Genomic DNA, 24,721 nt, shown 5'->3' on the forward strand with positions numbered 1-24,721 from the left:
AATACTCACGGGCTTATCATGCAGACTGGGAGCTAACAAGTTACATTCAATTTCATCTTTGTGATTAGGACAGTTTCGTATGTTGTTGCATCTTTGCTCTTTGGTAAAACAAGTGGCAGCACTTTCTACATTGTTATTACCACAGCTAAATGAATCTTCGCTGCACCCTAAAATAACAAAAAAAAAAAAGTACATGTTTAGCAAGAAAGTCAAAACAATCTTATGATAAATGCATGAACAAACACAGTACAACTGTAGTAGGTGCTTAGAAATATCTATACATAAGCGATAATTTTCGAAGCTATTCCGATTTCAAAGCTAATAATTTTGTTATTTATGCAGTGTATTCAATGCTTATTACCGTCACATCCCATTTCATCTTCCCCAAAAGGACAGTCAAAATATCCATCACACAGTCTAGAAACATCCACTCTAGACTTGCAACTGCACTGCATCTCATCGCTAGCATCATTGCAATTTACTTTTCCGTCACACCATTGCTTTTCGGGCACGCAAGTATCACCACTAGCACATGAAATGGAGCCAGCAGGACAATTGTTTTCACGTGTTGAAGATATAGATGGATTTGCCATATTGGGTCTAAAAAAATAATAAATAGAACAGTAAGTTTATATTATGTAAATACTAAAACTGATTACGTGAATATCAATTCTAACCCATTGGCCTGTCATCTGAAGCTACAAAAACGACAATGCTTTTTACAATCAGCTGGCCAAGTGACAGCTTTCTTTTAAACAGGTTGCACATAAGTACTAACATTTTTTTTCTTCTATTCCTTAATTAAACTGACATAGGTACCGATTACTCTATACAGTACAGAGACGTGGGCATTGAAAGCCGCAGATAGGCAGAGAATTGACGCTTTTGAGATGTGGTGCTGGCGACGTATGCTGCGAATACCATGGACGGCCCGCCGCACCAACATATCTCATCACCATCATCATCTCAGCCATAAGACGTCCACTGCTGAACATAGGCCTCCCCCTTGGACCTCCATTCGTACCGGTTGGAAGCGACCCGCATCCAGCGACTTCCGGCGGCCTTAACAAGGTCGTCTGTCCATCTTGTGGGTGGACGAACATATCTATTCTGAAGCAATTAAAAATAGAAAAGACTCAACGTCTATCCACAACCTGCTTACAACGAATATTGCGATAATTTGGCCATGTTACACGCAGGGATACCAGCAATTTGGAACGCCTTATGGTGACCGGTAAAATCGAAGGAAAAAGCCTAGGGGTAAAAGTCCCAAACGATGGTCGGACCAAATAGCGGAGGAACTAAAACTACCTGTCAGCGACGCACTCCACCAAGCTACAGTACGGGACCGATGGAGACAACTAGTTGACGGAATCAAACGGAGTCACGATCCTCAGCAATGAGGTACCGATTGAAGAGGTACTGATTATGTCCTTAAACGGATAATGAATAGACATATTTTTTATTTCCCCTGTATTGTCACTGCCCTTGTGTTTATTATGTCTGCGTTCGTGTTTGTTGCTTCAATAAGAATAATAATATCTTACCGAGGTTCCATAAAATTCCGCCATATATCTAAATCTTGTGGATGCCAAGTATCTCGTTCTGCTCCTGATTTCAAATCCTGGGTTTCTGAATATGGTGACTGAATAACACTGGAATAAGAAGGTATATTTTTAAATGACATAATATAACAAATTTAATACTTGTCAAGGTTGTTACATTACAATCGTAGTTCAATATTGTTTTAGTACCTGGGTCTTAGCGGTTGATGCGCATTGTAAAGTGGAGAATGTTGAGATGAAATCTCGTAGCCTCCTGTCAAATGATTTAAATGGTTAAAAACATTTTGACAAGATATAAATATATTCGACTGAATCATAAAGTAACATACCTAGATGTTGGGGATGATTTTTCAGCACATTTGTAAACAACGGTATTGGCGCCGGCGCAAAGTTTTGGTGGTATTGGGAATAAGGAAGAGAAGTCGGAGCAGGAAGAACTAGACCATGTGATACATCTCCAAAAGCTTTCCTTTCCGTAGCAATACTGGCTGTTGATCTCGGCTTATAGTGTTTTGTTGTTGTAGGACGTGTTTCACGCTTCGTGACTTCCTTAATGTCATCGTTGGCTTGTAAATTATCCGAGTTAAACGATTCATTCTCTTTTTCGTTCAAAGATTTTAACTTTAAAACTAGATCTTTGCAGATTTGATCTTCATTATCTTTATTACATATAGTATCTTGTTTTGTAATGATATCTCTAGCTTTCTTAAAAGTGATATCGTCAAATTCTTTTAAATTAGGACTTGATTCTTTGTAGTTAATAGCACTTCTTCTTTTTCGCTTTGAACTGGGGTGTTTTGTTTTATTTTTTAGTCTAATGTAAATTTCAACATCATTTTGTTCTACAGTGATGTTCGTAGTTTTTTGGTTAGATACAATGATAATTTCTGTGTTGTGGCTATTTTCTATAAAAAAAAACAAATGTAAAAAATTAAATTCACACATAATATAACAATATAACCTCAACCGATTTACTTTTCTCATAATTACCTGTACTTTGAAATACCCGGACTATTATAATGTAAGCGCCTACCGCAAATAAAACTAATAATATCAAGCAAACTAGTTTTATTATGAATGAGCACACATATTTCTGCACTGAGTTGACATCTCGACCTGCAAACAATTTGGAGAAAATATTATTACAAACAAGGTAAGTTCTCCTCTTCATGAATCTTAAAATTAACGAACTAATAAAAGTTGATTAATAAATAATAAACTGAACGGTCGAGTTTACCTCTATATGTAGATCGAGGTCTACAAAGATTTAAATAAAAACTTGCATATTAATTATTCTTACTTACGGATTGCAATTGACTCCGCCAATTCCATCGGCGGCAGTCCTAACTGTTCAAAAGCTCTTTCCGACTTTAAAGTATCGTTTGACATCTGTAAATAAGAAAAAAATTACATCCACGTCCTTATGGTGACTACTCTTATCTTACTGACTGCTGTAATTTGCTAATTTGCCGCCCTTTTTGTACGTATTTAATAGGAATGTGTTCTTTTGCTTTTCTCTGCCAATTCCTACCTTACTGCCTTTCAAATATCATCACGCTACCTAGTTACACCTAGCGATACGCGGTCTTCTCTGAAGAACCAATATGACGGCATCGGGTCTGCGATATTATACTACTGCCACTAAAACCTGTCATTATGCATGTACAGTCGCCATCAGATATATCAGAACGGCCAAGGCGCTCACAAATATCTGAACACGCCTCTATTGTCAAGGCGTAAGGGCGCGTGTTCAGATATTATGAACACCTTGGCCGCTCCGATATATCTGATGGCGACTGTACATAGTTAACCCTGTATCCCTGGTGTAAATTTCATTCATTTGAACAGCGCGCCAAGCGGGACGTATTGAAAACTCAAAATCCTATTCAAAATGACACTTGACGCAAACACGAACGCACATCATATCATGCTATCGAACGAAATTTGCACTAGGGGTTCCGGTTCTATAAGGAAAAACTTCGTTGCGGATCCAATTTTTACTGGAAACGTCGAGCATAACTCTCTTCATTGGTCCAGGTGGTCACCTATTTTACATCATTGTAACTCTAACACACATTTTTATATTATTAGAATTTAATACAATGAAAATATAGAATCGAATCAGCTTTTTAGTTATTGATACACTATAATGTTATGACCTGTAATAAATTTCTATTTTGACGGCGAAGGTAAAGGCACATTACGGTTAATATGCCCTAAGTGTATTGAAAATGGGCTTTTTTACTAGTACGAGTATACCTAAATTATTATTTAGATGAAGCATTAAAAGAATATGCCTAAATATTTTACAACGTAAATTTTTTACAACGTATTTACTTTGTAGGCTTAGGCTTAATGTAACACTGATGAGGATTTGTATTTGTTACTTCTGTTTATTCAATTTCTTCTACTAGCTTGAAAGTGTTGGTAAGGGTCCCAATAGTCAACTCCGGCAGAATGTATGAAACTTTTGGCATACACAAAAAAAACCGGCCAAGTGCGAGTCGGACTTGCGCACGAAGGGTTCCGTAACATTACGCAAAAAACGACAAAAAAATCACGTTTGTTGTATGGGAGCCCCACTTAAATATTTATTTTATTTTGTTTTTAGTATTTTTGTTGTTATAGCGGCAACAGAAATACATCATCTGTGAAAATTTCAACTGTCTAGCTATCACGGTTCTCAAGTTACAGCCTGGTGACAGACAGACGGACGGACGAACGGACAGGTGACAGACAGACGGACGGACGGACAGCGAAGTCTTAGTAATAGGGTCCCGTTTTTACCCTTTGGGTACGGAACCCTAAAAAGGAACTTGGAAACATGTCGTCATGTATTGTTGATCATTCATTGTTTTTTTTTTTAAGTTAAACCTAGGTAATAGGCCAATCAAATCAGTCAAAATATAAAAAATCGGGATTATGAGAATCGAGGTTCTGAAATTCGGAAAAACATATTTCGGAATATGTGGGTGTTCCCCAAATTAGATCCAAATATTGAGTTATAAGGAATTAATACCCAACAATTTGCGAATCGTTTTAAAACTTTGACTTGTTCTTAAATGCATGTTATCCGAGTTTGCTCCATCCCAGGAGGTGTGCATAAATTTTGGGAGCCTTAAGGGATACTATTTTCCTTGGATTGCCAAGCCACTAAATGGAGAACGAACTATGTAGGTACAATCAATTACATTTTTTTTACACGGATTTTTTTTATATGTTTATACAAAAAAACCGGCCCGGCAAAATATCAGACCTAGTAGTATTGGAGATAAAGGTGGGGGGAGTGGTATTTTTTTGGCTATTTTCTCAAATAACTTCTAGACGACTTATTTTAAAATTACAAAAAAATGAGATTCTCAAAATAAGCTCTTTCATTTGATATGTAACACGATATAGTTTGAAAAACTTTATTTTTTTATTCTCTCGTTTACCCACCAATTGGCCCCCATGTTTAAAATTCATTTGTTTACGTTACACGTCTGACTTTGGGTCACAATTGTCACAAACTTACATATTTGTAGGTACCAAAATTCGAATTAATTGGTCCAGTAGTTTTGGAGAAAATGGGCTGTGACAGACGCACGGACAGACAAACAGACACACGAGTAATCCTATAAGGGACCCGTTTTTCCTTTTGAGGTACTTACGTAACCCTAAAAAAGAAATTCAAAGTACGAATTCACAAGGACAGGTTTCGGATCTACTTAGCTCTATTATAGTTATTAGTATAACGCCACCTGAGGGTACGATTAGCACCGTTTTCTTGAAGGCTTCTATTAGGAACCAAATCGGCAATAAATATTGGAAACCACTTACCGTTCTATTTTGTCACTTGTAAAACAATAAAATATTATGCGCACTTCACAAATTATGTATTTATTTCATTTTCATGACACTCATTTATCCTGAACCAACAAGAAAATCTACGAAGTCATCCTTCTGAGACACCTATAGTGTGACTGAGGCAATCGGATATTTTTGCTGATTGTTGAATTTTCAAATGGCAGTAATGGCACCTAAAATGCTTGCTCAGCATCGAAACAAGTCACCTAAACATTTTATTGTGCCATTGTTATAAGAAAACAATTAAAACTATATATTGCGTTTTGTTAAATGCTTATTTTGTTTATTTTGTGATGTAATATGGCTAACTTTAAAGTGGTTAAAAAATACAAATAGGTACGGTGGTAATAAAAAGAGACACACAGACAAAAACATAACGATTTTTAGACGGATTTTATTAATGCATTAAAACAATGTTATTCTTTTTCTTCTTCATAAAAATCAATTTATATGACTCTTAAATTCAATTCAGGATTTTCTTCCCAACTCGATCAACTCAGAATTTGACCAAGAATCAAAATCGAGAAACCTGTTCGTGGGCTGCTTTTATTGAAAGGAGTGGTCGTATACGTATGTTATCTATCAATTAACATTTCCACCTCTGTTGTCTTAGGGCACAGCATAAATCTAGCATAGCATCTACTATTTATTGCAGGTGCCTACTTCATTTGGTATGAGCGTAGTGCTTGAATGCGTCAGATCCATTAGTTAATGGGTTATTTACAGCTTCATTGACCCGTTGACGTACACATTCGAATCTATTCCTGAAAGTGACAGGATTGGCAAGTACACAACACACCATCACTACACCTTATAAAACAAAGACCCCACCGCGTCTGTCTGTTTGTGTGTAAGTATGTTCGCAATAAACTCAAAAACTATTGAACGGATTTTAATGCGGTTTTCACTTATCAATAGAGTGATACTTGAGGTAGGTGTAGGTGTATAATTTGTTAAGGTTTTGTGTAACCCGTGCGAAGCCGGGGCGGGTCGCTAGTTCTGTATAAATCCGTAATATTCGTATTTAGTCTAAATAAAACTTGTTCCTGGGATTAGTTGCCAAGTGGACCCCAGGCTCCCATGATCAAAATGGAAAAATACATTTATTATTGGAATTATCTATGTAAATAAAACTAAGGTTAAAGTCCATTTATTTGATTGAAAAAGTAACGGCATGGGGCAAAGGCCTTCAATACTCGCTGATATTTTACAACGTCAATATTATGACCCAAGTTATTTTTAAATACAAAAGTCAAAGGTTTAATATATTCTAGGTGCGAAAGTGATTTGCATCACAAAGGCCGGTTTCGGTCGGATGGTCAGTGAACGCTAAATTGTTTTACGGGAAGTGAATAATAGCTTGCGCTTCACATAGATGATCACGTGAGTTAAGGTCAAATCTGACATTCGTTGAGACTTGATGGATTCTAACATATTTAAATTATTTCAAACGGGTTACTCACATACGTAACACACATAGGTATAAAATCGAACAAAGCATGTCAAAATATTGGTATAATAATTTTCGAACTCGAAGGGTAGGTATAACACCTGTCATCTTCATATAATTTATAACCTAAAAAAGCAAAATCTCGTAAAATTGTATTGAAATGACAGGTGTGTCCTACCCTTTGAGTTTGAAAAATATTATAACTCCTGTCGAGGAAACTCAAAACGGATCGAAACATGTCCAGCGATTGTTCGACTATTAATACGTGAGTTTATCCCTGTTTATTTTTTTCTTCCAGGTGATAATAGATTTATCACCTGGAAGAAAAATATGTACACAGCTCAAACTTCTGTTTCAGGATTAGGTATACACACTTAAAGTCATTGTTTGACCTGTTTATTAGAACTTAAGTACGTACCTGGTTAAAGTATACGTAGATCTTTTGTTTAGGTATTCAAGTCCGCGATCCTCTTGTAATATAAAAAAAAAATAAAAAAAATTAAATAAAAAAATATTTAGGCAAAGCATGCAAATTTAATTTTGATAACGTGATAGACCTGATAGATTAACTTTTAGTTATGGTAATACCATTTCACCTATAAAAACCAACACACACATTAACCTAGTTAGTATAATGAAAGCAGCCATTTGTAAATAACAGGGGTGAGTACCAATATGTGAAAAAATACTACAATTACGTATCGGACGTTCGTCACGGATACGCGCCAACTAACATACAAGTACGAGTGGTCATCCATTAACATGATTTGGTCGTTGGTTGCGTAGAAAATCGCTTTCCATCGTTCATATAACTTAAAGGGGCCAAGTGACATTTTCCATTCCAAGTATGACCTTGGCAGCATACAGTCGAATTTATCAGTTAGTTATTCAGGTTATTCTATCTGTTCTTTGTGCCTGTTAAAACACAACATTAGTTCAAGGGAGTTTCTGTTGTTTTGGTAAGTTCTATTCGAGCCAAATGTAAATTAGCTCGAGCCAATAGTGTCTGCCTCAATGGCGTAAAGTTATCGTTTATTTATCAGTGAGTTTTATTCGAAATACAATATGCTTGAAACATGGTTAGTTTTTAAGATAATACTCAGTGAAATTGTGAAATATAAAAATACATTTGTGTGCGTTGAAAACTTATTACCTTCAAATTCTTTCAACAATTTTTTATTTATTATTTCATAAATTTATATTTTTTAATGTGTTAAATAATAAAGTCGTGTAACGTATAATTGCAGACCCACAATCGACTTTATTCATCTTATTCGGCGGCAATCTAGTCATGGCATTACGGATGTATAAGATAATTATTTTATAGCATCTCATATATAAAGGAAACAGTATGAGTGCAGCAGTAAAATTGGTTTTGGCTCTGGCGTTGATGTCGGCAGTAGATGCGGAGAAGACAGTAGACCCTGACGCCCACATGAGCCACTTCATCGCCGATATCTGGCTCGAGGGAGCTGATGTCGTCAGAATCCTGTGGAGGGACTGCTCAAAGAAAGTAGGCCATGTTACTTTTTTAAACTTTTGACTTTAGTACGTCTACCACCAGTTTTGACATTGGCATAACGCTCACGTCTACGTAATTTACTTTCTGTACATCTCGCTTGCACTAATATGCGAGTACGAGCGAAATGCATAGAAAGTAAGTTACGTAGACGTGAGCGTATATGTCAATGTCAAAACTGATGGTAGACGTATAGATTAGTTGGACGTTTAGTTGGTGTTGGTATACAGAGCTCTTGGTGAATGATAGTTGTAACGTTATTACTTACCCATTCAATACTATTTACCAATTTTTACCTCTAGTTCTTAATCTGTTTTTATATTTTAGACTATAATGACAGTTGGATTTTCCGGTCTACTACCACTAATGATTTTGTTCAATTTTGTATAAATGATCGGTCAGATACCTTGGGGCAATCAAACTCTCATTTAAGTGTCTTAGAATATCAAAACAAGGTCGACTTCATTAATTGGTGTTAAAAATTATGCAAGCTGAAATTTCATGCTATTTTCTACGAATGCCTTTTAAATGCTTTAATCCAAACTTTAACAATGAGATATAAATCTGGCTCCGTTATTAATAAACCTGTTAATTTTCCCTTTCATATTAATAGTTCAAAGTTAATACTTTGAGTGTCCATTCTACCCGTATCCTAGCTTTGATTAATATAATTAATCTCCGCCGGGTACCTCAATAATCGGCTTACTGAATAACAGATGCTTGCTAATATCGCAGGCAATTAGAAACAAGTTTGTCTGGCTTTTAAAACCGATAACCTAGCAAGTGAAAAAAAAAAAAAAAATTTATTACAGTGTAGGTAATATTTGCTTTTAAGCATTAAAAATCTATATAAGATGACTCAAGTTAGACCGGGCCGTGTTCGGCCCGGAGCTTCCGGCACATACTTTTCTATGACATGACAGGCGATCACGTAATGCTTTCCATAGAAAACGATGCGCCGGAAGCTCCGGCCCGGCCACGGCCCGGTCTAATGTGAGTCATCCTTAAGTCCTATTAAAGTAAGTAATTCCTTGCAAATGATATAATTTTCTAAGCTTCTTTTCAAACTAGGTATCTGGAGTAGTAATGTGTTATGTTTTGTTTAAATTTTTAGTTTTGTTTTGCGTATGCATTTGATGGTACTTATTAACTTCTTCAACCAATCAATCAATCAATCAATCTTAATTATCGTATTCCTGTTCCTTCCTTTAAAAAAATCAGAGGCTTAAATATTTTGCAATGCGAGGCAGGGCACCGTCGTTTTAAAAGGTTTAACCTGAATTTCCATTCTGTTAAATATTTTATTGTAACTTGCTAGGTTTTATTAGGACAGTGTTGTCAGGGTATTTGGCGAATCCTATAGATATTAACGTCTAGCCGTTACCCTGATGAGAGGCGTAAATTTAATTTAGTAAGGTTTCTAGGCGACTTAATGTTATTTAAATGCTGAATACACAGATTATTTGAACATGACACGTTTGTAGTTATTAGCATTTATATACATGCAATAACAATATTAGCGAAATAAGTTGAATGTAATAAAATTGTTGTATGTTAGAACACACACAGACCTGCTTCTTTACCCATCACTTCGTGCTTAATAATAATAATATGTTGATGATACATATGAGTTGCTTTATTTATATTTATTATCATTTCCAGCTAGTCGACGTGAAAGATGTAATCGACCACAAAGAATACTTTCCGAAGTTCGTGCGTTGTATGAAACGTAAGACCTTGAGGGCATTGGACCGATCGCTCAGCACAGACATAGTGCCCATTGCTGAAGGGGTCAATTTAGTGCGGTTTGAGATGGTGGACAGGACTGGAAATGTGATGCCCGACAACTATACCAGGTGGGTGAAAGTAACGTGAAGGCAATTCATTTTTTGGTTATGGTTACTAACCCAAAGTTCCACATGATTATGTGTTGAAGTCCTGATTATAAATTAGTTAGTCAGAAATCCCTTTTCTTTAAAGCTTTCAATTGCAATAAAGCAATAAATTGAAGACAAAAATAAGTGTTCCGTGAACAAAGTTTTGTACGGAACACTAATAAATACGATAAATTTAAATACAATTGAAGACAATAAATTGAAGGAACTAAAACTATGCGGTTGCTCCGACAACTCAAGCCTTACGGCGCGATTCGGGAAATGAATTAGAGATTCACTAGATATGAAATAGTAAAGATATGTGACGTTCCACGGCAAAAGGTACCATTGCTCCGGCTGAATATTGGAGCGGCGTTAATAATAGCGTAAGCGCCAGCCGCCACTAAGGTACCTTTTGCCGTGGGACTAAGCTAATTTGTGTAATAATGTCCCATAACTTGTTTTATTTATAATGTGTCCAAGCAAATTTGCAACTCGCTGTACGACAGACTATTAATCCTAGTTAGAACTTAGAACTACGTAGACTCTGAAGATTTTACATTATTAACAGGACTAACGAAGCGCGATTGAATTTCTATTATTTCAAAAGTAAATTGAAACGATGTCTATTCTTAGAAAAGTCGTCCGTTTCTAAAAATAGATCCTTTTGAGATATTAGATAGATAACGAACGAATTTATTAATAAAGTTCCTAACTTGTCACAAAGTATTATTCCAGTACTACGTAGTACGTAAGTAATCTTATATTAAAGGGGGTTAACTCTAAATTGTAGTTTTTTTTATTGAAATGTTACATGGTATTTACAAAGTTAAATACCAGGAATACTTATTACTAGCTAGACTATGCATGTTTATTTGCAAGGGCAGACTTTAACCTCTAAGAACATATTATTTTTTTATTTATTATAAAAAAGCTAAACAAACATAACACTAATTAAAAACTATACTTAAATATAAATATAAACAAGTACAGATGTAGTGCGTAATTGTTTTCCGTCGTATTTTCTCGGAAACGTTCGTATTTGTCATGCTACTTCAGTCAACCTTAGTACTTTTTGTACTTAGACTGACTGAAATAGCAAAACACGTTCGTACGTTCCCATGAAAATACGAAAGAAAAAAATTATGCACTATAACATCTGTAGTCACACTATTATTTCCTGTTATTTCGTTCATAGACTCTAACCTAATATAAGAACCTACCGTACTATTTAATTGTTGCAACGAATAAATGATTATGATTACCTAAGTATCTCAACTGTACGCTCGTTTCTAGTTAGACTCGATCTAATATTCACAACAAATATGAGTAAATAAACATCTGGCGCATACTGAAATGGTAGATGTTAGAATAAGCTTCGATTGTTAACACACCTGTTACTTTATCGAGTTCGTTTGAGCGGATTTGTAGAATAGGTGTTCCATATATAGATCGGAAGCTTGAACGTAATTGGTTCCTATATACGTCGTCCCTACACGGATAGCAATACATTCCAATAACTGGGAATTGGGTTCTATGTCCCCTCTGATCTTGATAGATAACATTATTGAAGTTACCTATAACAATGTTGGCAGTATTATAGTGTCCCTTTGCTCTGACTGATCTATGTTGATATCAAGAGTCAAAACACTTTTGTCTGTAAGTTATTACCATACATCGCCGGGGTTTTTTGTGCGGGAAAAATTTCGTGTAGGTACTTATTTATAATTTTGTTTATTGTAAAATAATTACCAAACTGTGAATTAAAAATAGGTAGTTAGCTCCGGATGTGCTTAGAAATATTAAAATAGCATCGGTTTTTACAGATTTTACCGATTTTTTGGCTAGTGTAAAACATTCCCGCGCCAAAAACCCCGATGTATGGTTATTAGCTGTAAATTATTGTTCAATGCAATACAACAATAGTCTCTTATAAAAATATTACTTAAATATGCATAGTTATGTATTATAACATGGTGCAAGGGTGAGTGGCCGATATGTAATTTGTCAACGTCATGCAAAGTAAAGTATCGAATAAAATTGCGCAACTGACCGCTCCAGTTTCAGATTGCGAAATGATCAGCCCATCATCAATGACCGATTCTCAACCTGTCACTTTATCATCAATTAACCAGCGAGCATTCGCCTCGTATTAGAAAAAATTAAACGCTTATGACATCGTTACTTAAAACTAAGTTTATGCTGGAGGTTTCTATCATGGTTTTCATTTTTGTTTTGCTTGGGAAGAAGTTTTAAAGGAACGTATTTTTTAAGTAAATAAAAATACTTACTTTTATTGACCGAGCGTTAGCGAAGTTCAGCTTTTAGCTTGGACAAAAATGCTTTCGTATGTCCAGATGTTCATCTCTACAGGTCGAAATTTTCAACCGATTCTCATGAAACTTTGTGAGCAGGTTTGATGATTTAATATGATTTTATTATCGATTCAATTTATGGATTTTTTTCTAAATGTCGGAGTCATACATTTATTCAGTTTTAAGCCATGCTCGAGGTCAGCAGCTGCTGCATAGAGCCGCTAGTTTTAAAATGTTTTCGAGGCCACTTTTCTATGAATGGCATATTTTGTAAACGTAAACAAAGTATTCATTAAACTGATGATGTTTATATAATACTCAGTTTGTACGTTATTTGAGCTCGTATTTATACGTACCTACTTGATATTTTTATTTTGGTTTGCATGAGGCAAACACTCGTCTTTGGTAAGTATTCAATATGAATTATAAACACCTACACAATGATGCAGACAAATGTCAACGTGCAACTTTATTTTGGTATTGTTTGTATTTTTGACGAGGTAATCTAATTTTATAATATAATAAATTAACGCCGTTATGTTCCATGAATTACAAAAATGAAAAACTAAGCAATAGCTTATAAAGTGAACAATATTTTTATTGCTTATAGTTAACTGTTTCAGGTTTCTAATAAATTTTTTATATAGTTAATTTTTTTAGGATTAGAAATAAGGTAAACAATCTTGATGCGTCTTATAGTTGAAAAACACATTTTAAAAATAAGTTACGGCAAATATGTAACAATTATGAATCTAATACGATCATTTATATTCTTCTGCTTTCATAAGTAACAGTTACTGATTTTTAAAAAGCGGTTTTGCAATTAAAAGACATGTCGAGATCGCTTACCTTCTTTCAAGTTCTTTCTAATGCTAAAAAACGAACTATAATACAATAGCTTAATTTTAGTATTTAGATATATTGTTTGAACGTTATTATTATTAAGCATCTTCCTCGCGTTGTTCGGGCATTTTACAAAGGCTCATGGGAGCCTGAACAGTATTAATACCCGAATTAAACAATAAAGTAATCTTTAGTTCATAGTAATATACAGGCTGGAACGTTTCTAGAGACTGAGCTGAAAGGATAGTGTTATCTAAGTGATCTACAATCGAGTTAATATAATCGTAAAGCTGGATTTAAAAGCAAAAAAAAAAAAATTAAAATGAAATATTTTTATATCAGTGACAACCCTACAAAGTTATTTACATTTTAAATTGACACATGTCATGTCATTCAATATGATCAAATAGCTAGGGTTGGAACATACAGATTTTCTGACTAACGTTTAACAAACTGTATCTCAAAAACGGTTAGAAATATTAACGTGGTGAATAAGTGAAAAATAAAGTAGGTAACCTGAACAATTCCCCGTTTGCGTAAAAGTCCATCGTTCTCTTCCACCAGATATAGGTATATGTCTGTGGGGTCTGATTTATATTAATTTCTGTAAAATAATAATATCCAAATATTTCATATCATTGAATATCTGAATTTAATATAAGCGTTATATTTAATATAATCTTAATATAATGATCTTAATATTTTGCTTATTCTAGCGTCTCACGGCATGGCAATTAACGCCCGCCTCTTTAATGTTTGACAAATATAACTATAACTTAATGACAAATATCTGGAATAATATTGAACGTTGATCAGATGTTATAAATTATTAGGTAGGTAGGTATGTAGTATATTTTAAGCAATGATAGTTAAATACAAGGCGTTCAATCAAATATTTAATTATAATAAATAACATTACTTATTACTAGAATAGGTCCCTATTTTTTTTACTATCTCAGTTCACTGTACAGTAGGTACCATCTAAAGTATTCAAATAGTTCGGTACACCATATAATTTGTATGGTGTACCCATTGGGTGTACCGAACTATTTGAATGCTTTGGATGCCACCTAAATTATGACGCTGACTCTACAGAGCTCTTTATGTAACATTGAAGTGTAAAATTATATATTGTATATTCCGGACTAGAGTGAACCCACCAATCAGTGAGCTTGAAGAGCGAAAATATTTTGCTATCGACACTAAAATAGCACATTGTTTGTCTCCGATTGTATAAAATTTTTACTACGACTCGTCCGGACATGCGTGTAAGCTTTTTTTTTAAATGCGTGTAAGCTTAGAAGCTCTAACTCATAACTTATTTTTTGTTTTTTAGCAACCGTTTTAAGATAACTAAACTAAACAAATACTACTGGTTTAACCTTAAGGAACCTGCTGCTGAGCGTGCTCTCTAAAATACCCATGTTAACATATTATCCATACAAGCAAGCTTATAAATAATTAATGCGGATAATAACTTTAACACGCTGGCATCGCAAACTTTACTTGTTCAACATTGTTGAGCGAAAAGGTAATTTCGATAAGTAAAATATAATATTCATGAAGATGTTCTAAACCTTACTTCGAGATGGTGAGAAAATATACAATGCTCAAGTAATATTAGAAATTGTTAAATACAAAAGTTTAGGAAAACATTTTGGAGCGAAAAATAAATTTAAAATTATGACCAGGGGGCGTAGCCAAGATGACAATCGTTGAGAGAAAACGCCAATCAAAACTTAAATAATGTATGGACATAGTCACGTGACTTCTCGTAGCATCTATCATCCCGGTACATTTGTTAGACCGCGGGCCAGGACCAAATATCGTCATTCATCCCTCCCACTTGATACTTTGTCAGATGATAGCTTAGATGCTATGGTGAATTAAAAAAAAAGTCCGCCGGTTGGTATCGCGGTGGAAAGACCGCCAGTTGATCACATGAACATGTAAAAAAAAATTTTTTTTTTTTAGTTATCGTCCCCCGTCGATACTTTGTCAGATGATAGTTTAGATGCTTTTATTAATAAAAAAACATCGTCAGCCGGTTGTATAGCACTGCCGTCCTAGTCTAAAAGGCAGTTTTTCGACAAAAGCTAGTTTCGAGATAATCGCAAAAAACCAACCCAAACATCTTTCTTGAATTTCTACGAAACGGAAAAACTTTTTCCATTTTTTCTTTTTGTATGTGGTAGGTATATATATGTACTTATTTTAGGTATTTATAGTATGTTTCTAAACAGCTCAGTTATTTTTAATTTTATAAAAAAACACTTTAGATTAGTATTACGCTTAAAAATGTGTAGGTCGTACTAGTCAAGAAGGCGGTAAACATGCGTTATGCGGCGTTCTAACTTAGTTACGAAGTAGAAACTAGGTAAAAACGCCGCATATGTCACATGCTGCCTTTTTGCTTAGTAACGATGTATAATTCGCACTTGAAATCCTAAGTTAAAAGACCTTATAGCAGCTATTCGGCCTTTTTGGTTAGTATACTAGGAAAAATTAAGATTTTGTCCAGATTTTCGACTAGCGTGCTAGTGTAAAAAAACGTATACCACCAAAAACACCGAATATACGGTTTTATAGATTAGTATTTATGGAAGAAATGCGAAATAAAAACAGTCACGTAGTTTAAATGTTTATTTATATACGAACAAAAAACGCCATGCTCCTAGGCTGTTATTAAAAAAACGAGATCCAGCGATTACTTTTTGGATTATAATCTTAATTACCATACAAAATTAACACATAAATTGGGTTATTCCCACTAGTTACCATCAAGTTGTTACCAGTGGTAACTAATGGGATTTGTTTCCCAGTAGTTACCACTGGTAAAAGGTGGGATATTTTTCCCAGTAGTTACCACTACAATTTTGTTAGGGTTCAATAAAGCCTCTATTTTTATAGTATTCTACTTATACTGTTTTTATTACTATTGAACTGTAACAACTTGATGGTAACTAGTGGGAATAACCCGATTTATGTGTTAATTTTGTATGGTAATTAAGATTATAATCCAAAAAATAATCGCTGGACCTCGTTTTTTTAATAATAGCCTAGTAGTATAGTGTTTTTTGTTCATATAATAAAAGATATTTAAACTGTACTGTAAAAAAATGTTGGTGGTAACTACTAGGAAAAAAATCCCACCTTTTACCAGTGGTAACTACTGGAAAAAAATTCCCAGTAGTTACCACAAAACCGAGTTGGTGGTAGCTACTGGGAAGAAAGGTGGGAAATAAATTCCCAGTAGTTACCACTGGTAACAACTTGGTGGTAGATACCTAACTAGTGGGAATAACCCCATAATATGTAACAAATTTTTAAAGTGTACGGTCTTTCTGATTTTACTTGTATCATAGGCTAGATTTACTCGACTCTACTAATGACATTACATGTACTTCTAATGAGCATGAGCAACGAAACTTAAAAGAGTCCGCAATAAGCTCAGCCGAATTTTTACTTCCCATAAAAACGGAGATCGTACTCATTTTAAAACAACGTGTTGGATTGTAATAAATTGCACATACAATAACATGAGGTATATCTATACCAGTACCTAATTAGTTTATATTCCAACAAAACGAATGAAATAGAGGAATAATAAGTTTTGTATGAAAAACTTATATTCGCTGTATTTTTTTAACTATGGTATCTGAAGCTACACATTAATTACAGGCATATACCTTATCCTTTAGTGAGTACAAAGTTTTAGAGCAATCTAGCTAATCGTTTTAAAATGAGAGCGTAACTACGTTTATATGGAGAACCCAGCTTGCTGCTGACTTAAATCTTAGCAACCATTTATCTTTGTAGGTGACCAGTTTTCGCATACACGTAACTCAAAATAATACATAATGTTTTACCGAATTCGTGGCATCTCTAATAGTTATTTTAGTTTGTTATCAATAGGCATCGAATCATCGAGAGTTTCATTGCACGGTAAGACGTTAGCGAGCTATGTAGTCTACATTAGCAATAAAATTAAACTCGTATTAATTCCTGCACATACTCTGTCATTTATTTCATTCTAAAACGCCTTTTAGCGGTTGTAATTAAAAATCAGATTCAAATTTTAATAAAATTATTTTTCTATTAGATTACAAACTCATAGCTTTTACTATTTTAACATACAACTATTACCTAATACACAAACATACCAACTTATTTTAAGATCTATAAAATATTGTTTTTTATAAAACGTGATAGATAATACTGTTATATATAAATACTATGATAAATAAAACGTAAAATAATTTGCAGTAATTAATTTACGATATTTCTTATCGAAATCTATTGCCTAGATAATAAGAGTGACGTCAGGTGACTTACTAGGCTACCAAAAGCAAGTGAGTGGTTAGATATTGACAATCTACAATAAAAATAATTCAATTCCGCTTGAGACATTGCTTGGGGCCCATGGTGCGATATGAACTAGATAAAACCCACTTAGGTATTTAATGGCCTAATATATATATATATATATATATATATATATATATATATATATATATATATATATATATATATATATATATATATATATATAACTCTCAGTTGGTTTTTGGATGGACCCATGCCCATGGTACTTTGTCCTGGTTATCTAAATACTTAGGCGGAAAATGTTATTCTGTCCATAAGAATTCTCATTAAATTTCCCTTTAAAACATTTTTCATTAAGATTTAAACTCTTCGTAATGTCAAATACCTACTTGGCTTATAGGGAATTAAACCCGATACAATTAGCTCTAATATAAATTTTATTTGACTTGATTTTATTTAAATCAAAGCAGTCAAACCGTCGAATGAAAAAATAAAACTTAAACAACGTTTGCTGTAGAAAAGTATGTATGAACAATTTCACCATCACAAACTACGCTAGAAAGACGTATTTGCTGTCGAGCGTAAGTGTTTGCGAGGCAATTTTAAAGTTTATACCTTGATAAAAATGATAATACTTGAAGGTACTAATTGTAAACTCTATATATTATTGATAACATATGATGCTAATGCAATAATAAAGTATTTTTCTTACTTTGGCGTTCGGTCAATATTTCGCGCACAAAATGCCACCTCCGCTCGCATACCGGCAGCCACAAGCCTGCGCTTGCGGCTGACGGCTTTTACTTAGCATAAGGGTGTCTTTCGGCGCGCGGAGAGCATGACAAAGGTTTAGTGTCCGACCGAAACATGTTTTTTTGTCGAAACCGAAACCGAAACCGAATGTTCGGCTTTGGCTCTAGTTTCGGCCGAAACCGAAACCGAAACCGAACCTTTTGTAGACTTGTTAAAATCGTTGAAAAATTGTCATAAAACCGCTTTTACACACATATTATGGGGCTGTCAACACCCAATGCCCTTGAAATTGATGTTACTTAAGCAGTTTTTTAAGAAAATTACTACAGTTAGACCAAGATAATTCTGCAACGATTTTGATAACACACGCAGTGCAAGTGTTATTTTAAACGCCAAAACTTCTATGAAATTATGACCCTTAAATAACATTTGCACTAGTTGCACTGCGTATGCTATCAAAATAATTGCAGAATTTTCTTGGTCTAACTCTATTCATTCACCAGTCAAGCCAACATGATTGCAGATACAGGTTGAAACAAAAACGCGAGCGCAGCGAGCGCAAATTTTTTGTTGACAATATCGCAAGGCCGGGTACCGATCTTCACCTGGGCCTAAACGTCCGAAGTGCCCCAGTGAGGCGAACTTTCATGCGAAGTCAAAGCCGTGCTTCAGGCTTCAGGATAAGTAGTTGAGCACAGACTCCAAGCAATGTCCATTGTATTAAAAAGCGAGCCCAGTGGCCTATTTTATAAAGCTACAAGTTACAATTTACAAGCGGAAGTCTCGTTCTAACACATAGGGTTAGAAAGAGACTTCCGCTTGTAAATTGTAACTTGTAGCTTTATAAAATAGGCCACTGGTGCGACTTTCAATCCGAAGGTCGCAAGGTACAAACCCCGGCCACGTACTCTTGACGTACTCGTACCAATGAGTTTTTCGGAACTTTTATACTAAATATAATTTTGATATTTACCTACTATTTGCATTTCGGTGAAGGAAAAACATCGTGAGGAAGCCGGACTAGTCCCGATAAGGCCTAGTTTACTCTCTGGGTTCGAAGATCAGTCTGATGGCGGTCGCTTTCTTAAAAACTAGTGCCTACGACAATTCTTGGGATTAGTTGTCAATTGGACCCCAGGCTCCCATGAGCCGTGCCAAAAATTCCGGGACTACGCGAGGAAGATGATGAGTTTTCTTATTATTCCTTTGCCCAGGCCCAGTAACATGCGACAGTGCTAATCTCATTTACTCCGATACAATTAGACAGTGTGCGCGTTATAGGTATTAACAGCCTCTTAAGTCTGCGTCAACCGTCTAGTGGCGCCCTCATTAGTGGAATTGTGTTTTATAATAAACCAATTCATTTCTGTACCTATACATGAATCAGTATATGTAGGTACATCTTAATAAATATTGTTGTCCTACTTATTCCCCAACTTTTGGTCTTTGTCACATAGTTTAGTTTCATAGTACGAAGTACCATTTCGTAAGTTTCGGCCCGGCCGAAAGGTTCGGCCGTTTTTTGGCTAAACCGAAACTACAGCCGAAACATGATTTTTTGGCCGAAACTGGCCGAAACCGAAACCGAAACCGAACCTTCGGTCGGACACTACAAAGGTTGGAGCATATACTGCGTTATAGACTAGTTAGACGCACTTTCAACCTTTATAAAAGTTTGTTTCCGTTTAATACAACGTCCATACAAAATAATAAGACTATTATGGTGACGTAAAAAAGTTAAGTGATACTAGGCTTAAATGACGTATGAGACATTTAAACAAAAAAAAATATTATACGATTTTTTAGTCTAGTATCAGATCTAAAATTTTGCTAAAGATCCTAATCTTAAAGCGCGTATAGCGTCTTTTACGTATTTTTAGCCTAGTTTTTGGCTTATACGTTATTTTAGGCTAGACATAGTGGATAAGATTTTACGCAAACCAGAGCGTAAAAAAATGTATAGCTGCATATACGTTGTTTTAGCCTGGCTTTGTCAAATAGTCGCTTTTTAGACTAGGAATGCTTAGAAAATTAGTGCAAATACGGTCTTTTTACGATATTTTTCTCGAAAACTAAGCCACTTATCGGAAAACGGGCCAAAGTGGTCGATGCATCTCGATCTCTACATTATGAATATCACAAAAAGTCAATTTTGGCAAAATGTCGAAAAACTGCCTTTTAGACTATGACGTTGACGGCAGAGCAGTGGAAAGACCGTCAGTTACTTGCATCTAAACTATCATCTGACAAAGTAAAGTGTCATTCTATGGAACTTGCTAACTATGTAAATACACCGCCATATTGAAATTGTCTCTGAATGATGAATTTACTAGTGACTTTTGTTTACATAGTTAGCAAGTTCCATAGAATGACACTTTATCTAACGGGAGGCGATGACAAAATTTATTTATTTTTTTACTTGTTTCGGTGGCAGCAATTCCTCAACCCACCAACGGAGCGGCAGCTGACGTCCATGAGGGTTCATCATACATAGCCGTTAACCACTATACGAGTTAACACCAGGGAGACGATTGGTCATGGTCGTCATGGAAATCTGTTCCTGTCTCGCGGTCTATTACTTTTCGTTTGGTGTTTGTCGATGTGCGATTGTCATCTTGACTAGGCCCCCTGATGTGGCATTTACCTTGTATGTGCATGTTCAGCTCGTGGTCAGAGAAGGAGCTTGAGGAAGGCGAGTGGCGCACTCTCGCGATGCAGCGGATGGCGAAGGTACTTCGAACGCATGTCATCAAGTTCGACCTCGAGGATGCGAAGACGCCAGAAAAAGGTATTTACCTGTATCATAGACTAGGAATCCTCTAGACCGAGTTTAGAGCAATTATTTCATGCAACCGATGATGCTAAAAATGCGGGGGTGCGCGGGACGAGGTGAGCGAAGTCCCGGGCCGTAATTGGTCCGTTCAAAGCCACGGACGTCACACAAAGACACTTTCGACTCGAACATGGAGTAAAATTACCGTATGCGTGGCAGAGGGGGTAGCGCGACTATGCTCAGTCTGGAGAATGTTTTGTCTGTGACCTGCATACTTACAGATTGTAAAAGGCAGAAAATAAAGAGGGACTAATAAAAAATTGTTTAGTTGTTGTCAAATGTGAATCAATAAACATATTTAACTGTTAACTGTAAATAATAAGCCATTAAACACTCGTATGATGATCCTATTATGAAACTCACTTCGATCGTTTCATAAACCTACACTCGAGATTTAATGCCTTTCATTATGTAGCAGTCACATAAACAACTATTATATTTTGTTGCATTTACATGGTTGCAAACGGACAGGACGCATTTACATAATAATATACTGTAGAATGAGAGTAATGTTAGGTTAGTGTCATGTCAAGCATCTTTATGCACTATAATAGGTATGTAGTATCCTGTGTACGCTCTGCCAGGTGTCCTTAATTACCAACTAAGTATTTCTATTTTTGTAATTGACAATTAGTAGTGTTTCGTATGATGGGATTTAGTGGGCGGCGTCAATTGGCAAATTGTTTTACTTTTTACAATTTCTTATTTAAAAAATAATCGAGTGTCTGTGAACAGTACAAACCTTACCTTTCTTTGACTGTAAAAGTTATAAATAACAAACGGTGTTATACCCTTCTCGACGAATGATGGTCCATTTAATAGTTCATTATAATATGAAGTAGCAGTCACGTAAAATGTTTGTGGACAATTGTTGATATTTAGAAATGTAACATTTAAGTAATAAATAGGTAACGATAAAAACATGATGCTACCATTATTTTTTGAAAATGGAGACACTGTCTATAGAATAAGATCATTTATGTATACCCATTTTTGTACAAATAAATAATTTCATTTCATTTCAAGTAAGCTCAACCAAAATAAACTTGAAGGAACCATCATAGGGACCATCATTTGACGCGAGAGGTGGGCATTATGTCTCACACCCTATTATTGAGTCAGCTATTAGTCCTATTCTCTCTTTCATTCATAAATCATGAAGATGAATCTGTAAGGATATAAATTTTTTGTTTGCGAGAAACATAAAATATCGCTGTATTGCCTTTAAGAACTTGAAGAATTTTTTTTTATTTGTTTCAGTTGAGTTTCGAGGTCGCCGCCGGCATCAGATGATGGTGATGATGATGTTTGGCATCGTGTCTATCGGAATGGTGTTGATACCCATGGGTTTTCAGTTCCTCGCCGTTCTCGGCGGGAAAGCTCTCTTACTTGCCAAAATGGCTCTAATCTTAGCCTCTATACAAGGATTGAAAAAGGTAAATATTTATTAATTAGTATTTATTTAGATTCGATATTAAATATCTTAATTTTCAAAAGACTATACACAACGAAGTAACAACAGTTGCCTTTTGTATGCCATAATTGTTTTATTTTATACATCACCATATTGTTGACTAATTGAAATAATACCAAACTAATGAAAAAGTAACATAACCTAATCTACTAACATTAAAAAATTGTTTAGTAACAATCACTAATACTCACTAACATTACATGATAACACAATTCCTTTTTAGGTAGACTATAATGATGGGTTTCATGACAGGGGAAAGGTATGATATTTACCTGGTTCCATAATAAATTTCACCTCCTAAGACTCCGTTTATGTATGTGGGGCGCGTTGAGTGACGCGAATATCGAACCACCAAAGCATGAATGATCCTACATATCATTTGCTATATTTTTATGAACACGATATTACTATGAGTACCTATAGTCAATACTAGTAGTGAGTTCATACCCGACCAAAATTCTACTTAGCTATACATAATATAGCTACTATGGTTTTATAAAAGCTCCTTTAATGTTTTCTAAGACAGTTTAAAGTGTGTGTATACATACTTATTTTTATACCTATTTAGTATTAAAGTTTTAAGTACTTCGAGATTCAAAAATCACAGTCGTGTGTGTGTTTTTTGGAACCTGTAGTAGTGTGACTCCACTGTATACTTTATATTGCGCTATGTTTGGTCACTCAAGGCGCCGCCTGCCCATAAACGAAACCCAACTCCTTCAGAATGTACTTATTAAAAAACAAATATAACAGCATTTAACAAAACCACACAGTTAGGCTTTCCTGCACTTTTACCAGCCATGTTTGATAACGTGTTAATAGATGTTCTGTTCCAGATCGGTACAAGTCCGCTGAACTACGGATTCTACCATTCTTACCCCCCTTACGATCATTACGAGAAGCGAAGCGGAGACAACTGGCCTCCCCCCTCCGTGATGGCCGGCACGCCCCCGCCGCTCTCGCGCTCGTGGTCCAATCTCGACAGCGGAAACATCAAGACTGACAGAATACATTTAGCCGCCACCTATACTGAAGCTAATGATATTAAAGGGGAAACGCCAAAGTTTGTTCAAAGAGAATCAGAGTCGAGAGTGTATCCAGTGTACCCCGGACCAGATGCGACACCTTCCTTCACTGTTATAGATTCGCCTACGCCGTTGATAGCTGACCTAACGACGACTCCAGGGGAGGTCCAAGCAGATTATGCCTTGGAACTCCCCTACAATGGATTTCGCTTTCAAAGTCCCACTCCTGTCGTTTCATCTTAACGTGTTAACTGGATACTTTCGTGCACTTTATGAAATAGTTTATAGTATGTTTTCATATGTAGCGCGAATTCTGTTTCCAAGTAGACAGATTTTATTTAATTTCCTTTCGCCTATAGGAGGTCCGGTATTGGGTGTTCCATTGCGTCGTTTTTTTGATAGATTCAAACCATTATTTTAGCCAAGATCTAATTAATTGTTACATCGTACTACATACCATATATGTATAATATCGAATTCCCATTGGCAATAACTGCTTTAATTCTAATAAACTACAAAGATTTACGATGATGTACTGCAATTAATAATGACAGTGTTAAATTTCATATTCAGTAAGTGTCTATAAGTTAGTTAAATTATCCTTGTATTATATAGCTTAATCTATTGTAAGTTCAACTATATTTATATGTAATAGCAAAATATAGTTATTAAACAAAATAATTTATCATATCTTTAATTTTGTCTACTTGACTACTACCATTCCACAACAAAATGAAGAGAGAAAAGGCATTATCATTACCACCGCGTTGAAAGTAGGTAGTTAGGAACTATTTTAATTAAATATATAGAATTTTGATGACGCTTCCTAATAAACTACATTGATATCATCTAATTGAAGTCGTTAACATAATATCACAGAAGCATATCTTTCCATCAA

General features: G+C 35.2%; 2 protein-coding genes across 3 annotated transcripts in view; one reads left to right on the forward strand and one right to left on the reverse strand.

The window, feature by feature from the left end:
• LOC134792074 (serine protease nudel) overlaps positions 1 to 24,721 on the reverse strand; it is a 388,506-nt gene that overhangs the window by 15,869 nt on the left and 347,916 nt on the right. Inside the window, exons 2-9 of one of the 2 annotated variants that reach the window (XM_063763202.1) lie at positions 5,385 to 5,404; positions 2,870 to 2,954; positions 2,556 to 2,681; positions 1,895 to 2,470; positions 1,755 to 1,818; positions 1,548 to 1,655; positions 362 to 600; positions 10 to 167 (exon numbers count right to left, since the gene is read on the reverse strand). In XM_063763202.1, the coding sequence (XP_063619272.1) occupies positions 10 to 167; positions 362 to 600; positions 1,548 to 1,655; positions 1,755 to 1,818; positions 1,895 to 2,470; positions 2,556 to 2,681; positions 2,870 to 2,954 (1,356 nt within the window). In that variant the 5' untranslated portion in view covers positions 5,385 to 5,404. Of the gene's footprint in view, positions 1 to 9; positions 168 to 361; positions 601 to 1,547; positions 1,656 to 1,754; positions 1,819 to 1,894; positions 2,471 to 2,555; positions 2,682 to 2,869; positions 2,955 to 5,384; positions 5,541 to 24,721 lie in introns of those variants that run through there. The other variant, XM_063763203.1, reaches the window with a different exon arrangement.
• LOC134792477 (uncharacterized) lies at positions 8,122 to 24,206 on the forward strand. Its single transcript, XM_063763758.1, has 5 exons — positions 8,122 to 8,374; positions 10,043 to 10,236; positions 21,155 to 21,279; positions 22,585 to 22,760; positions 23,635 to 24,206. Exons 1-5 carry the CDS (start codon positions 8,213 to 8,215, stop codon positions 24,064 to 24,066), a joined length of 1,089 nt encoding a protein of 362 aa, XP_063619828.1. The 5' UTR covers positions 8,122 to 8,212; the 3' UTR covers positions 24,067 to 24,206.

This window comes from Cydia splendana, chromosome 7, assembly GCF_910591565.1.
Source record: "Cydia splendana chromosome 7, ilCydSple1.2, whole genome shotgun sequence".
Classification (NCBI taxonomy): Eukaryota; Metazoa; Arthropoda; class Insecta; order Lepidoptera; family Tortricidae; genus Cydia; species Cydia splendana.

Coding starts and splice junctions, on each gene's coding strand:
- LOC134792477 (XM_063763758.1), top strand. CDS start 8,213: ATGAGTGCAGCAGTAAAATTGGTTTTGGCTCTGGCGTTGATGTCGGCA. Junction 10,237..21,154: donor ATGCCCGACAACTATACCAG/GTGGGTGAAAGT, acceptor GTGCATGTTCAG/CTCGTGGTCAGAGAAGGAGC. Junction 21,280..22,584: donor TGCGAAGACGCCAGAAAAAG/GTATTTACCTGT, acceptor TATTTGTTTCAG/TTGAGTTTCGAGGTCGCCGC.